Source organism: Manacus vitellinus, unplaced genomic scaffold (genome assembly GCF_001715985.3).
Source record: "Manacus vitellinus isolate BGI_N305 unplaced genomic scaffold, ASM171598v3 scaffold_90_pilon, whole genome shotgun sequence".
Lineage (NCBI taxonomy): Eukaryota > Metazoa > Chordata > Aves > Passeriformes > Pipridae > Manacus > Manacus vitellinus.
Genome location: NW_021940867.1, coordinates 1343654 through 1359606, shown reverse-complemented (window position 1 = coordinate 1359606; position 15953 = coordinate 1343654). Strand labels below are relative to the sequence as shown.

The 15953-nt window shown below is 42.2% G+C and overlaps 1 protein-coding gene across 1 annotated transcript; it reads right to left on the bottom strand.

The window, feature by feature from the left end:
* Positions 1–12190: 12190 nt before the first annotated feature.
* On the bottom strand, positions 12191–14849 carry LOC103762763 (zinc finger protein 660-like). The gene is made up of 3 exons (XM_008929443.3): positions 14363–14849; positions 12720–12812; positions 12191–12638 (listed from the first exon to the last, which is right to left on the bottom strand). Exons 1-3 carry the CDS (start codon positions 14847–14849, stop codon positions 12286–12288), a joined length of 933 nt encoding a protein of 310 aa, XP_008927691.3. The 3' UTR covers positions 12191–12285.
* Positions 14850–15953: the final 1104 nt, after the last annotated feature.

Genomic DNA, 15953 nt, shown 5'->3' with positions numbered 1-15953 from the left:
CAAGAGTGACTTTCCACAGATGTGGCTGCATCCTCTGAAGGGGAGCTCCTCAGACAAGCCTCACAAGCCAGCTTGATGGCCTAGCAGACATCCACATGGAGAAGTAACCAGATAGGCAGCAGCAGCACTACAGAAAATTACATCTATTTGTATGTATCTAGTTCGACAAGTTGGTCAAATATCTGCTTCTGGGTCACCTGAGCCACACATTCACAGTATTCTGCCCTGAAAAATACATTCTAATCTTGCATTGGTTTTGTATTTGTTGGGTTTTTTATTTAGAATTTTAATTACATTGCCATGGAAAAAGACATCAGAGGCTTAAAACTGTTCCTTAAAACTGGGAAAAATTTGTTTGTGTTTTGTAAATCCAGTCATATTTTTACACTGTGAGGATTAACAAACACTGATGAAACTGAGTTTTGTGATACAAGCTGATCCATGCTGCAATGCCACCTGCAAAAGGATTTTGTGTCCCATTTATCTACCACTCCACTGATCTTCATAGCAAAGCTTGTGACAGTATGTTGAAAATAAGATGAAAGCTAAGCACAGCAGTTACCTTCAGGTTATCCTGACTCACCAAACACTGTAATCACCTTTCCTGGATTTTTTTCCCCCTCCTTGCACCACACTCACTTTCCAGCTTGGTCACACACTCTCAGTGAGCCACTGCAAGGTCTCCTTACCTCGGCCCCCCTCCTGGGGCTGTGCAGCTCATTACTTCCACCTCAGCACCGAGCCTGAGCACGTCTGTACTGAATTATCTCCAAGGTCTTCAGGGCATTCTTCCCAATTCATCAAGGTCATTCCAAATGCTAATCATACCCTCTGATGTTTTGGCTCTGGCTGCCAGCCTGATGTCATCTACAGCGCTGAAAAGAACACACCGTACTCAACATTTGGATCATGAATTAAACTCCCAGGGAATGCCAGATCCTCTCCCTTCCCCACATCACTCCTTTTTTCCCTCATCCTCCCCATCTTACCCTCACGTCCATCATGGGGAAGCTGCTCCTGACAGCCAAGACAAACCCTTGCTCTTCCACAGGAGAGGATGGTGCCCTCCAAAGCCACTCGTGGGTGCAAGCAGCCTCCACACTCCTGGTGATGGATCCCTCCCAGCCTTCCTAACTTTTAACCACACAATGGGAAGGAGAAGGAGGTCAAACCAAGAGAAAAACAGTGGTAAGGGAAGTTGGGTCTGTCTCTGGGGAAATAAAGTGGGATGCAGCAGAGAACTGTGAGAGTGGCCTGAGTCACTGTGCTGGTTTTGGCTGGGGTGCAGTTCATTTCCTTCACAGTGGATACCATGGGGCTGTGTTTTAGATTTGTGCTGAACACAGGGGTGATCATACAGAGATGTTTTTGTTTTTGCTGAGCAGGGCTTACACAGAGCCAGGATGCTTTTCCTACTGCCACACTGGCAAGGAAGTTGGGGGTGCATGGGAGGTTGGAAGGAGACACAGCTGGGACAGGTGACCCCACCTGACCAAAGGGATATTCCAGACCATATGGCACTGTGTATATAAAGTGGGGGTAAGAAGAAGGAAAGGGAGGAGTTTGGAGTGATGGTGTTCATCTTCCCATGTCACTGTTAGGTGTGATGGAGCTCTGCTCTCCCAGAGATGGCTGAGCACCTGCCTGCCCATGGGAAGCAGTGAATCAGCTCCTTGTTTTGCTTTCCTTGTGTGCATGGCTTTTCCTTTCCCTATTAAACTGCCTTTATCTCAACCCAGGAGTTTTCTGGCTTTAAACCTTTAAACCTTCCAATTCTCTCCCCAACCCACTGGTGGGGGAGTGAGGGAGCGGCTGTGAGTGACTTGGCTGCTGGGGTGACACCAGGACAGTCATGTTATGGGGTGTAGATCACACTGAACCCAGGAGATGTGACACTCAGCTTTGGCCCCTCCACCATGGGGCTCTCTGAGCCTCATGATCCAGCTGTGGGTGGTGCTGGAGATGAGCAGGTGCAGTGGTGGAAGAGGACACTGTGGGCAGTACCGGAGGAGGTGGGGAAACTTTTCTCTTCCGAGGAAAGGGGGAGGTTGAGGAAGCCCTGCCAGATCCATCTGCAGCCACAACACAAAGGGATATGCAGATGGACATACACTGACTGCCAGGTTCAGGTCACCAGAGGGAAAAGCCAGCAGAGAGAAGAAACAGGAAGGCACAGAAAATGAAGGTGCACAACCAACAGCTACACAGCATCTGAGGATTTCTCCCACCTTTATAAGGACCGGACCCCAAGAATGACCCCTAAAAACCCACAGGAGGGCTTCTCCCTCCTCAGTCAGCCCCAGCCCGTGCCAGACCTCTGCTCTGCTCACCCTGCTCCACCTGGTGATCCCCACCTGGCAGATCTGCTCGGGAAGCATGTGGCACATCTTCTCCATGCAGAGAACAGGGAGCACAGCACTCACTTCCCTAGGAAACATCCCCTCAGGGAGAGACTGCTGTACCCACCACGCACGGGCCCTCCGTTTGTGGAGCTCTATACAGTCACTTATAGCCAGCCCAGGGAAAAATCCTAGGTTGTTCCATGTCCATGGAAGGTAAGAGTCAAAAAATGTGCTTAAGTGGCACAGAAATAAGGTCAAAACCTTTCCCAACTATGTGTTTTGAATCATGTCTAAAATGTACTTTTTTTTTTCCTTCAGTTTCCTAAAATATATGTACATTTGAGTTAAGGAAGTCATACAAAACATGGTAGGACTCAAACATTAGAGGATTATTTTTTATTTCAGTAATTGACAATTTATCCTTCAGAAGCCAAATTTTAGCAGGGAAAAATCCTTTTGTCAAAAATTATTTCCAACATTCAGGTGTTATTACAAGCTTCCCATTTTCTAAAATAAATTCATGATACATAACCGGGGGTTAACTAACCCTCCCACATCAAATCAAAATACTGCATTTCCAGTAATTTACATTTATATTGTAAGCATTTCTGGTCTCCTGTTTGTATTATTTTGGTAAATAAAAGAGAGAAAAACACTTCAGATGTAGTCCTTTTACTCTATCTATCACCTTCTTCTATGTTGTTGCTTGTCTTATGGTGATCCAGTACCTCCCTCAGCAGTGTCATTATTGAAATAAAGTAATGTGTTAGTACAATGTTTGAGTGATCAAAATGCCTTCTCATCAGAGAGCCTGAAAATCAATATATCACACTGGGCTTGGTTCCATAGTGCATGGAGCCCAGAACTTCCCAGATGGAACACTGGGAAGTTGGAACAGTCTTAACTGCTCTGGAATTCTGCTGGCAGAGGTGGAGATGGACACGGCAAAACCAAACCCCAGGACTTCCAAACTGTCAAAGACTAAAGGCTCTGGGAGAACACTTATTGATAAGGCAGTGGATGGTCACTCTGTATTTTCCTTCAATCTCTTTGATCCAAGTCGATTTACCCAGTTTGTGGCTCAACATCCAGGGAAGAAGGATACAGGCAAACAAATTAACAAAGAAAAGGGGGTAAAACGTATCCAAGTGACAACACGCTTAGCTGTAGGTTGGTAGCCTAATGCTGCAACACATATGAAAGAATAAATAATGGAAGTTCAGGTCCACCAGGTAAATGAAAAGAACTGTAGAATTATCAGTCAAACATTTAGTAGGTACAATGCCTCTAGTAAAACACAACATTTTATCAGAAATAACTCCACATGTTTTGTCCAAATTTAGTACAACTTTTCATTGTTTTAATTTATTCAAATGAGAACTTCAGCATTAAGGTGAGATTAATATTTCTAGAAAGAATATTTTTTTAAAAAATGTTTTTCCTAGGCTTCATTAGCATGAGTTCTGACTCAAATAACGTGAAAGAAAGCAAAATAATTAACTTGATCTGATATGCATTACCTTCAAACTAGCTTCTATTAGCATTTCTTCTAAGCAAGATATTGTTTAGCCCCAGAAAGCAGCACAAAATCAATGAGCAACAGGAAATAGCAAATGTTTTGGTATGCAAAACAAGAATTATCTGCTGTTAAGTCGTTTGTTACAGCTCGTACTATTACAGCATTTGGCATTTTATTTGGAGGTGCTACATTATGTGATAAATAAGGATCTGAAGCATTTAAAGTTTTACAAAACTAAACATATATATCATCTTTACTTATTTCTTTCTTATTACTTTATGTCTGCATGTGTGCCATTATAACATGGGACAATTAATTACACCTTTTTCCCCAAGTAACAGTGGAATTCCCTTCAGCACACCGCTTTTGGCAACCTAAACCTTTTCTGGTTTTATATATGGCACAACTGCAAGAATTTTATACGTTAATTACTTTCTATAATATCATTTAGCCTGCAGCATTCCAAACTAAAAATCACATTTCCTTGGCAGAAATTACCCTTCTAACCCCATATTCCTCTGGTAAAACTTATGGAAACTGTAAGATCACTCTTACTTCAGTCACCACTATAAAAATAACATCAAAGTCATGTGCCTTGGATCCTTTTTTTACATAAGGACTTTTGTGTATAATGGATGCTTTTCCTGCCTTAAGTGTCCATGTATATACAGTTGCACTATTATTTTTCCATTAATTTAATTCACGTGCCTAGTACTGTAAAAAATTCATCTCATATATAAAAGAATCACTTCCTTCACACAGAAAAAAATTAACTTTGTTACAACATAAATAATATTTACCTGTTCCTTCTGGCAAAGAGAACAGGTTAGATGATTCATCCATGAAGTCCAAAGTTTCTCCTCCAGATCAGCAAGAGGGAACAATCATTAATGCCCTGGCCATAGCAAAACTGGAAGCAGATGTTCCTTACCTGGACACTTATTCCACACATTCACTGACACAAATTCAGAATCACAGAGGTAAGTTATAGAAGAATAACAAATGAGCAAACTAATAAATCCGCACAAAAAGTATTCCAAAGAACTAAGTTTTTTTAAACAGTATAATTTAGAAATGTTAATTTTTGCCTAGAAAAATAAGAATGACGTAATAAAAATATTGCAGAAAAACAAAGCAATAATTTAATGCTATAAAGAAATCGGGGGGGGGGGGGAATCAGCCTGAACATAGAAATTCTTTTAAGATGACAATAAACAGCAGTGGGTGGTGACCCCAGGATTGATCCTTGCCCATATATCAGTGATGTGAAGGTGCAAGGAAAACACAGTCCTTTGTTACCTGCAGGTAAATAAGAATGTGAGATCACTTGCAGAAGAACACTGCTCCAGGGCAAGGTCCACCCCTTATTCTCTAATCACTAACAAAAAGCTGAATTATTACAAATTGAATGGTGTCAAATAGGGTAAGTGGATGTACCTAATTTATCATCCTCCCCTGGGCAGAAAATTTGCAATGTTTTACTTCTTCTCAGAACATGCTGAGGTCTCTTGCTCTGCTGCTGCCCCGCGTCTGCTGGGCTGATGAAGCACATCAGAAGTAAAGGACAGAGTTCAGCAATCCTGGGGACCACCCAACATCATTATTTATTTCAGAGACTGAATTAAGCACAAAGGAAGACGCTGTAAATGTCATTTCAGGAATCAACTCGCTGTACTCAACCTTCTGCCATCAGATCTCAGTGAAGGATGGGACTGGATTTCACTCCCAAGGAAAGGCAGTGCCACTGTGCCACCAGCAGGGATTCACAGGAAAAGCAAGGAAGAAAAGCAGGAGGCATGGAGGTGTTCCAAACACGGTGGTTCAGCGCTTCAGACACCACAGACTGAGGAGATTGTGCTACTACTTGTTCACTCTTTTCAGTAACTACAAAATTTTTCTAGAGAGCTTTGGCATTTTCCAGATGGGCCCTGGCTGAGCAGGGATGTCGGATTGGCAGCTCCAGGTCTAAATTGCAGCACATCTGCAAACCACCCTGCAGTGACATCCAAGACACCAGACTTGAAGGGAAGCAGAGGAAGTGCAGTGCATGAATTTCCAGGTCTCCTCTTCAAGAATCCATGCCCCAGAGGCTACTTAACCCCCACAGCAACTCGTGTGGAGGGTAAACCCTCCACAACCATCTCTTCTGGCTCTTCTGACATACACAAGACAGTGGCTGCTGCTGTCATTTTCTGCTGCCAGTGGTCAGCAAAGGGGTTTCATGTGGAGTTCGCTGCAGGTTTTGTCTCAAAGATGATCTTGGTACCTGGTTTCCTCCACCAGACAGTAAATGCTGGTCAGATCAAATTTCTTAGATAAGCTGTCCTGAATTAAGCAGCTGCTTTCCCCAGCTTGTGCCATTGCTGTGTAGCAGAGACAGGACACCTGCATCTTCTTCTCCTCCTCCAGAAATGCTTATCATGATGGATGGGAGATGAGGGAGGGCAGTGGGAGCATTTCCACGCTCTGCCCTGTTCCAGTTGTCTGAATGACTCCTGACTTTCCCAGGGAAGTAGAAAGGGGTCAGTCTAGTTTATTCACTGGCAAACACTTCAGGGCACGGAAAAGACCTGGAAGAAAAACAGCCCAGATTGCAAACATGGCCCTGCACTGAGAATGTTGCCTGAGAAGCCCAAAGTTCAGGATGCTGAACCTGGACTGCACAGTTTAACTGTCAAGAAACCCAACTTGCTTGTTATGATCATTAGTGTAAGAAGTCCCTCACAAAGAAGACTCTTCCTACACACCAGGACATCATGGTTTTTCTCAGCTTCTTGATTACTGGAGAAATTAGAACGGCAGATATTTATTTAGTCCATCCCCTTTAGGATTTTAACAGATCTTGTGCCTTAAAGAGGATTATATGTGGTTTAGGACTCATCCCAATTCTGCCTCCAGCACCCAGCCATTTAATGGTGTTGAGAAAAAAAAATCCACCTGCTTTGGCATAATGATATTTTTGTCTAGTCATTGTACTTTGAAAAGAAATAAATATGTATGGCAACAAGCCATGGTGCCTCTTCTAGAAAAAAATCACTTTAAAAAATGTGTTTAATTTGCAGTCCCAAAAACACCTTTTCTTTTATATTCAGTGTGCTTTTATATTCTCTGTGCTTTCATGCAAATGACAGCAAAAAGAACAAATTCACTTACAGATAAGAAGAAAACAGAGATCAGGAATGGATCCATCAAACACCCACACAAAGAACAGGGAGCTGGGGGTGTTGAGCCTGGATGAAAAGAGGCTCAGGGGAGACGTGAAAGGAGGTTGTATCCAGGTGGGGTTGGTCTCTTCTCCCAGGTAACAAGTGACAGGATGAGAGGAAATGGCCTCAAGCTGTGCCAGGGGAGGCTCAGGTTGGACATCAGGAAGAATTTCTTCACTGAAAGGGTGGTCAGGCATTGGAAGGGGCTGCCCAGGGAGGTGCTGGATCACCATCCCTGGAGGTGTTCAAGGAATGACTGGCACTCAGAGTGTGCTCTCCTCTACCCAGCAAATGGATGACGTGGCTGAGTGAGTGCCAGGGAAAGTCATGGAATAGGAAAATGCCACGCTGCCTTTTCCTGTGATAACACAGATAAGGGGTAGCAGCTGACACAGAGAATGACTGATGAATATTAGTGATGTAGAGAACTACTGAGGTATAGGGAATAGAGGATATCATTCTTACCAAATGAATTAAGCAAGAGCCCTCTTCAAGTAATATTCAAAGACATTCTCTTGCTCAGCAGAAAACAGGATTATTATAAATAGCAAACATATGATCTTTCACATGTTCTTCCAAACTATAATGAAAGGACTCTTAAGAAGAGCACAAACAGTGAAATGCAAATGGGTTTTTTGAGCTGGTTTTTCTCCAGATTGCAGCTAAGTAATCAGAAGTCCATGTATACTTAATGCAGTTACACTTTAATGGCAGAATTCCCACCGACCCCAGCAGTGAATGGATTATGTTTCTACATAAAATGCACATCTACCAAAGCAAAGGCTGCTCACTGTCCTTCTCTCGAGTGAACTGAATCAAGTCCTTGATGTGACAGTCATTTATGACTTCCAGAATGTTAAAATTTGGCATGACTTACTTGGTCTATGACGAGGCTGATTTGATGATTGTGGAGGGTTTTTTCCCTTCTTCTTCCCTTTTCCTTCTTTTGAAGAGCTGTGCACAGTGGGTGGGAGGGAGCTTTTAAAAAATGTTTTCTGTGAATGAAATCTAAATCGCCATTGCCACAAAAATGTGGACAATGCCAACAGAGTGGTCAGTGACCACCATTTAAAAGGCTTAGCCGATTTAAAAAAATAAAATTATGTTTTATTATTAGGAAAATTAATGAGTTACTTAGCTTGTAGAATTATGGAAATGTACTAAAAATACTTCACATTTTGTTTGATTTTGATGTAATTCCTCATGTAAAGATAATGTTGCCTTGTAAAGCAGTGATTTACTGTGAGGGAGGTGAGGCCCTGGCACAGGTTGCCCAGAGAAGCTGTGGCTGCCCCATCCCTGGAAGTGTTGAAGGCCAGGTTGGATGGGGCTCTGAGCAACCTGGGATAGTGGAAGGTGTCCCTGCCCATGGCAGGGGGTTGGAATGAGATGGGCTTTAAGGTCCATTCCAACCCAAACCATTCTGTGATTCTTTGATTACACACTAAAGTCCCTAGTCCTAAGAGCTTTTCTTTTTGAGTAAAATAAGAATTCATTTTTCTGCTGCAGAAGTATTAGCTCTGCTGTTTTTAGAGGTGAGAGGCTTTGTGTCACTGTGTGTAAAACAAATCCAAAAAGTCAGCACTTTTTAAAGGAGGAGAAACACCACTTGACATCTTTAAGGACTTAAAAGTGTTTGACTAAAAAAGTGAGGTGGAAAGGTGAAGGGAAGGGAAGGAGAAGTGAGTCTGTCCAGTCTGGGATGGTAAGAGACGGATCTATTTTCCAAAGAGCAAGCAAGAACATCCCAGGTTTCACAGCTCAGTGCCCAGCAGCTGCAGAAGCAGCAGAATTACTAGTAAGTTGGTGTTCACTCTGTCCATCTGTGGCAATATGTATTAAAAATGTTAGATTTGACAGTTCTGGCTATATTTTGCCTAAGACAGGCTTTGCATATATTTGTGAGCATACCAGACAATGCTAGTATTGGCATTATTCTATAAATAGCCTACTTTCCCCTAAAAGTAACCAGAGATGGTTATGCTGACTTCCTTTGGAGGCTTTAAAATGCAAGGAAAAACGGAAAAGAATTTAAGTAGAAACGGTTATTTTGCCATCTGTCTTCCTTATTTTCTAACATTTTCTTTTTATTTATACTTGCAGGTCATACAGAAAACAAACTGAAAATGACATCTGGAGAAGGAAAAACTGCCACTGAAAAGACTGTGTATTATTTTTGAAAATGTCCCTATAAAACAGATACAAGGAAAGTATTTTGCACACGTTGTTATAAAAGCTCTGTGGAAAGGCTCCAAACACCTGAGGAATATATTTAAATATGCTGCCATTTGAATACTTGGCTGCATGGTAACATAAACACAAAGAAGGATATAGGAAAATCAAGCAGGTGTAGCACACATGAGTATTTTCATACAGAGAAGTAACACAAGGAATATTTTCAGTAAATATTTTAAAGGCAAATATATCTAAAGAAAGAATCCAATGCACGTTATTTCATTTGCATCTTTCTAACCACTAGAGATTTTCTGTCTTCATGTGAAGTCTCAGAAGTTGGCTACTAGAGGCTGTATTTGCTAGACAGCTGTATGACACCTTTAAGTGTTGTACCATAAAATTACCCAGATTTGGGGTTTTTGTGGTCACTTTCCAGGGCATATGAAATCAGTTGCCACAAGATGGTAGGATTTGTCTCTCTCAAGCCCACATTATAACTGCTACAGAGCTTTTAGGTAATACTTGGAAATGTGCCTGTACCAATAAAGAAAGGACTGTATTTCCAGAAATTAGATATCTGCAGTCTCAGAGAACCAGCAATAAGATCCCAAGGCAAGTAAATCCTTGGAGAACAGGTAGTGGGAAGATGCCATTTGAGAAACTGCTACCTGTTACCATGAATGGAATACCTTGATCCTCCAAACCACAGAGAATTAGCAACTGCAGAATGGGACCTGGAAAGCCTTAAACAATGAGCAGCACCTGAGATTGCCATAAAACAAGTCACATCATGGAATCACACAATATCCTGAGTTGGACAGGACCCACAGGGATCATGGAGTGCAGCTGTTCCACAAATCAAACCTAATCCTGACAGGTAAAGGAATATACCCTGAAAACCAGAAGTCAGTCAAAACAATAACCTTAGTTTATAGCAGCACCAAGGAGTGGCTATTACTGAAAGCAATTAATATTTTATCAACTTTTACATCAGTGCCAGAGCACTGCAAGGAAGAAGCAGTCTAGGTCCCTTCTAAGATGAGAAAGGAACCCCCAAGCCCCACCCCAAGTAGAAATAGGAGCTTTTTAGCAGCATTTTTCAGAACCACCTAAGGGCTTAGGAGGAAAGCAGGGGAAAGACTCCAGCATCAACTCAAACTTACATAGGAGAGGTAAGCCAAAAATAGCAAATATGATGGGGTTCCTTGTGCTCCACTGTAGCAGCACTTCCTCCAGTCCCCAGAGGTATTTTGGGACTTGATCCTTAAGTTCATTTGAGACTCAAACACCACATTAGGGAACCCCAATACAAAAGCTGTGAACTGAAATATCATACTCAAACTCTCTCCCAACAGGAAAAAAATCCTACCTAAGCCCTCAAGTAAAAGAGTCCTCCCACACAGTCTATGTTGTGAAGTCTTCCACTTCTGCTATGTTTTCTTCTTTGGAATTTCTAAAGACAGAAATGGAAGGACATGCAGGGAAAGGGGAAGATGGAAGAAGAAAAGTAGGAGTCACAGTAGGTATAGACTTAGAGTAACTGACCTCCTGTTCAGGTGTCAAAGTCTAAGCACTGGTGCTCATTTACAAAGGACAAAAGCTCACCAGGGGTTCATTTCTAACAGAATTGCAACACTTTAATAATGAATGTCTCAAAAACAACAACAATACAAACTTTAACCATTGATTTGAAGAGGGGATTCAGCTCCTAAGCAAAATTACATTAAACATCCAAGAAATTATGAACAGTACAACAGTACCCCAGAGCTGCAGTCACACAGATAGACAGTGTCATACCTGGCCCCACAGACTTCTGTCAATAAGAAGATGACTTATTAAGAAAAAAAGTGTTTTGCATTCTTAAAAGCTGAAACATTTTATTAATTACTAACGGTGCATCCTTTTAACAAGGGAACATAAAAATCCAAACAACAAACCACAAAACCAACAACCCACAACACAGCATCAGTTCAAGAGAAAGACTGTTTCACACAGGTGCAAGGCCCAAAGTTTCTTTATCCCAGCAGCTGTTCAAAGGTAAGTCACTGCATTTTAGAGGCTCAAAGGCTCTGACACTGCCACAACCCTGAGTTACTGACAGAAACCGAGGCAGAACGAACTAAACGTCTTAAAACTGCACTTTCCAACCCTGACAGGCCCAATGTCTGAGTCCTGCAGAAATGGAAAAGAAAATATGATTATTTCCTCTGCAGATTTCACAAGATGGTGTTCCTGACTGTTCCTCTTAGTGTTCCTCCTCAACCAGTAATTATTTACTGCAGTCCTGCCCCCAATGCACCAATACATAACAGTCAAGAACACGTAATAATCCAAACAGGATATAGCAGAGTATCTAAAACCAAACTCAACTCAACTGAGTTCACCCTTGCACAAAGAACAAGCGCCCTATAAACCAATTTGGCTTTTTTGGCTTTTCTTCATGAACTCTTAGTAACAGAGGTACATCTGAAAGGTGGTATTTTGGTGAAGTTTTTTTGGTTTGTTTTTTTGGGGAGGTGGGAGGAGTTGTCTGTATCTAAAAAAAAAAAGGCTTTATTTGTAGTTCTAGCAGTGATGCTGGGCTAAGAGTCTGCTACTTCAAGGTTACCTAATTTCAAGACCTCCTGAAGGAAGAAAGCTTTGGCAAAATGTTGAACATCTTTACATCAGCATGTTGCTTTCAACTCTATATAAATCAGACTTAGTAGGAGATGCTTCAAGAACCCCTTAGGACTTTATCATTAGTTTCAGCTCATTAGGAGAGGTACAATTGCCCAAGTACAGGCTAAAGACGTAAAAAATATGCTTAAGTTTTATGCATCACCCTGTAAAAGGATGCTGCACTTCACCCCAGTGATAACAATCTCGGGAGCTGCCTTGACAAAAGGCATCACTGGCCAAAACCTCTGCAGGCTACAATGGATGAATGGGCAGGATTTGATCATCTGGAGCAAGTCTGAGTGCACAGTCAGCACCTGCACAGGTATAACAATTCCAACACCACAGAGATCACGTGTTCCAGTGACAAAAGGGCTCAGAACAGTCATGTGTGTTGGCACTGGACTCGTTCACAGCACAACACTGAGCAAGTTCTGGAAGCTGCAAGATCCTGAGAGCTTGGGAGCTGAGTGGTAGGCAGAATTCCACGGGCAGATGAAGGGGATAAGGCAGTGGCATTTTCACAAAGGAGACTGCTGGGATTGAGAAGGGGGCAAGAAACAGCAGCTGCTGCAGCCGCCTGCTGCCCCAGCAGAACTCCCAAGCTGTAAACGTTGGAATTCACCAGGGCATTGCCAGGGATGAGGATATTCAGTTGTTTCTGAATTTCCTTCAGGACCTGCAGCTGACTTTGCTGATTTAGAAGAAGCATATCCATATTTTCCCTCACTTTCTTCACTGTACAAAGAGAAGAGAATGTTAATGCTTGCTATGTCAATATACACTGCCATGGCCATTTGGAAACCTCTTTATACTTACATTCTTCAAAAACAAGCTTGGAGTGATCTCTCTCTGCACGACAGCTTTGCTCTTCTTTATGATGCAAAGATGTAAATTCAGATTGGTTTGCATCTAAAAGGGAGACAGTGGAAGTCAAGAGTTGCCAGGTCAGCATTTTAACCATGGCAGCTCAGTAACAACCCCTCCTCTGACCCACATCTGAAACTTAGAGCTTCATTCAAGTCACATGTTGGTCCAAACTAAGCCAAACCAGACCAAAGATTATGCAGATACAGTCCCCTGAAACATTACAGACTTGGATTTTATCACAATCAAGATGCTCTTGATTCCCCCATACCTTTTTTTTTTTTGGGGGGGGGATGCAGGTAGAGGAGGAGGTAAAGCTGGAGCAAGGGATCTGTCAAGGAACAGGACAGTTGAGATTTAATAAGATTGTGTTTGCACACTTTCTTTAGAAACAGATATAGTGTTAGACTGATCTGATACTAATTACTGTCCAGCTGCCAGGGCAAAAATGAGACTTTTTTTCTTATTCACTATAAAGTCTTACATCTAAAAAATCTGTTAAAAGCCATCATGGAAAAAAAGCATTGAGAGTGTAAGGTTTCACCTTTATGGCTCATTACTAGAAGTTACTAGGCTAATTCTCTGTATCTATGGAGTGAGAGGCCTCAAACTCTACCTTAGGAATTTTGCCATTTCACTATAAACTTCATTAGTATTCAGTATAGTGTCATCATTATTTCAGCTCTTCTGCTCAAAATTTTTTTCCATAAGACAAACAAAAGCAAATAATAAAAATAAACCAAAACAAACAAACAAACAAAAAAACCCAAACAAAAGCCCCCAAAGACAGACAAACAAAAAACCAAAAACAAATGCAAAAAGGAAACAAACAAAACACCTGCTTCTCATGTGGCCTCATGTCTAAATTTCCCTGAATTTCATAAGCTGGTGGTCAAGATCCTAACACCCAGAACAATTCCAGGGGTCTCTAGACAAGATCCAAGATGAAAACTTCAAACATTTTTGGCAAAGTATAAAGGGACTGCCCACAGAAAAGTACAACAGGAAAAAAACACAATGTTAGTTTTTATCCCAGAGTTTCTGGTCATTACAAGAACATGAAATTCTGCAAAGACCAGAAAACCCCCTACTTGAGACAATGCCCTCATCTGTGCCAGGAAAATTCCTGAGGGACAGCCAGCAGAGACTTCCCACTGCAGACAAAAAACCCTACTCATCTAACATCCACAGATAACAAAAATTAGCTGCTAGAGATTAAGGTCCTGTTTCACAGTCCAAATCCCTTCCACACCCCTAATCTTAGCATTTTGTTGGCTAAGCACTTCTGAAGATCTTGGATGAGACACCAGGCAGTAGTGGGACCTGAGGGCTTTGAGAGTCCAAGGGCCCAGGCAGCCCCCCCTGGCAAAACCTAAATTTCAACTTTGGCATTTTCAAGGCACTTGTCCAATTTACAGAAAGAGGGGAAAAAAGTACCACCACCAGAGCCAACAAAACCAATCCCAACCCTCCCATCCACAGCAAGGAGGGAGAAGTGCGTAAGGCATAAGTGGAGACCAGAATATTTGATATATCCCCTGGGATTCCTTACCACTTGAAATAAAAGGCAACACGACAGCCCTCAGTTCAGTTACCTGCTGTGTGGGCACTGGGACCCTCTCTCAAATGTTGATGTTTGATGGAGTTTGGGCTCACAGGGAAGTTGTTCCCACCCTTGGGACGCCTGTAGGGCTTCTCACCCGTATGGACTCTCTGATGCTGCAGGAGACCTTTGTTGCCACTGAAGCTTTTTCTGCACACGGTGCAAGAGAAGGCTTTCTTTTTCAGATGGGTCTTGTGGTGAGTAACGAGGTTGGAGGCACAGCTGAAGGCTTTCTCACATTCCTTGCACTTGTACGGCCTTTCTCCTGTGTGGACTCTGTGGTGAACCACCAGGTTGGCCTTCCTGCTAAAGCTCTTCCCACATTCTGCACACACAAACCTTTTGTCTCTACTGTGGATTTGCAGATGGTTCAGGAGTCTGCTGTGCCCCTTGAAGCCCTTCCCACATTCTGGACACTCGAAGAAAGGATTCTTTTCTGAGGGCAGTTTCTGGCCATCAGCGCTGAGGACGAGTTTCATGGAGTCTCTTTTTTTGGGAGGGGGCTCATTACAGGTTCCCCCCCTCTCTGGGCTGTGGGCTGCAGGTACCTGAGGCAGTTCCTTTTGCTGAAGGTCTTCAGGGATGCCTTCCTCTTCCTCAGTGTCCCTCAAAACAAAGCCCTCTGATGGAGGAAGAGAACAATTCAATACTCCTCTTTCCCTAAGGCAGATAAGCTGCTCCCTGTGAAATAACTGAATTTCTTAGGCCTGGCTTCATCTTGGCCTAGGACTACCCTTTCCCAAAGAGAAAGTTTGAACACAAGAAGAAAAAGAGAGGTGGGAAGGCGGCAAAGGGAAGAAGACAGAGGTAAGAAACCTACCCTTTCTCTCCTTTCCCCTCCCCTTGTCCTTGTTGTTCTGCCCCTCAGGGAATTCCAAAAGGAATATGCTGAAACATCTCACCTATCACAAATATCTACTTTTAGCTATTTGTTCCTGCAGACTTTGCTCAAAAGCTTTCCAGCCTGCTAAATTAGTATGAACACTGTTTTAAAGGTGGGCATTTAGGTGGGGATCATTCATCACCAAAGAGTCCACTGAACTTCAGTAGGCAAAACCAACAGGGAGCTTTAGGTTGTTTCTCACTTGTGTTAGTTCCTATTTACCAAAAAAAACTAAATCAGCTCTTTATAGGTTGGCACATCAGGGTTTTGCCCTAATTAGCACAAGAACAGTTGTAATTACTATAAAGTTACTGTACATTCATGCATCAGAAGTCAGAGGACTCTTTATTGATAAAAAAATTAACTAATTCCCAATTAACTTACTATCTGTTTTCATCTCTGCTAGAGCACACCTATTTTCCTTGCAATGACAAGCTAAATAAACTACATTCCAAAGAAGCTCACCAGAAACATTCAAACAGAGCCTTTCTTTCCTAAAGAATCCAACCCATTTATTTCACAAATGAGTGGGAATGATCACACACTCTACAGTGACTTCTGGTTATCTTACTCTGCTGACTAGATCTTACATTTACATCAGTTCACCATTAACTGAATTATAAGGATCACCTGATGCAACTTAGCCAAGCTTGATTTTTGCTAACATCTTCAGATGTTTACAATTAATTCAAATAGAAAA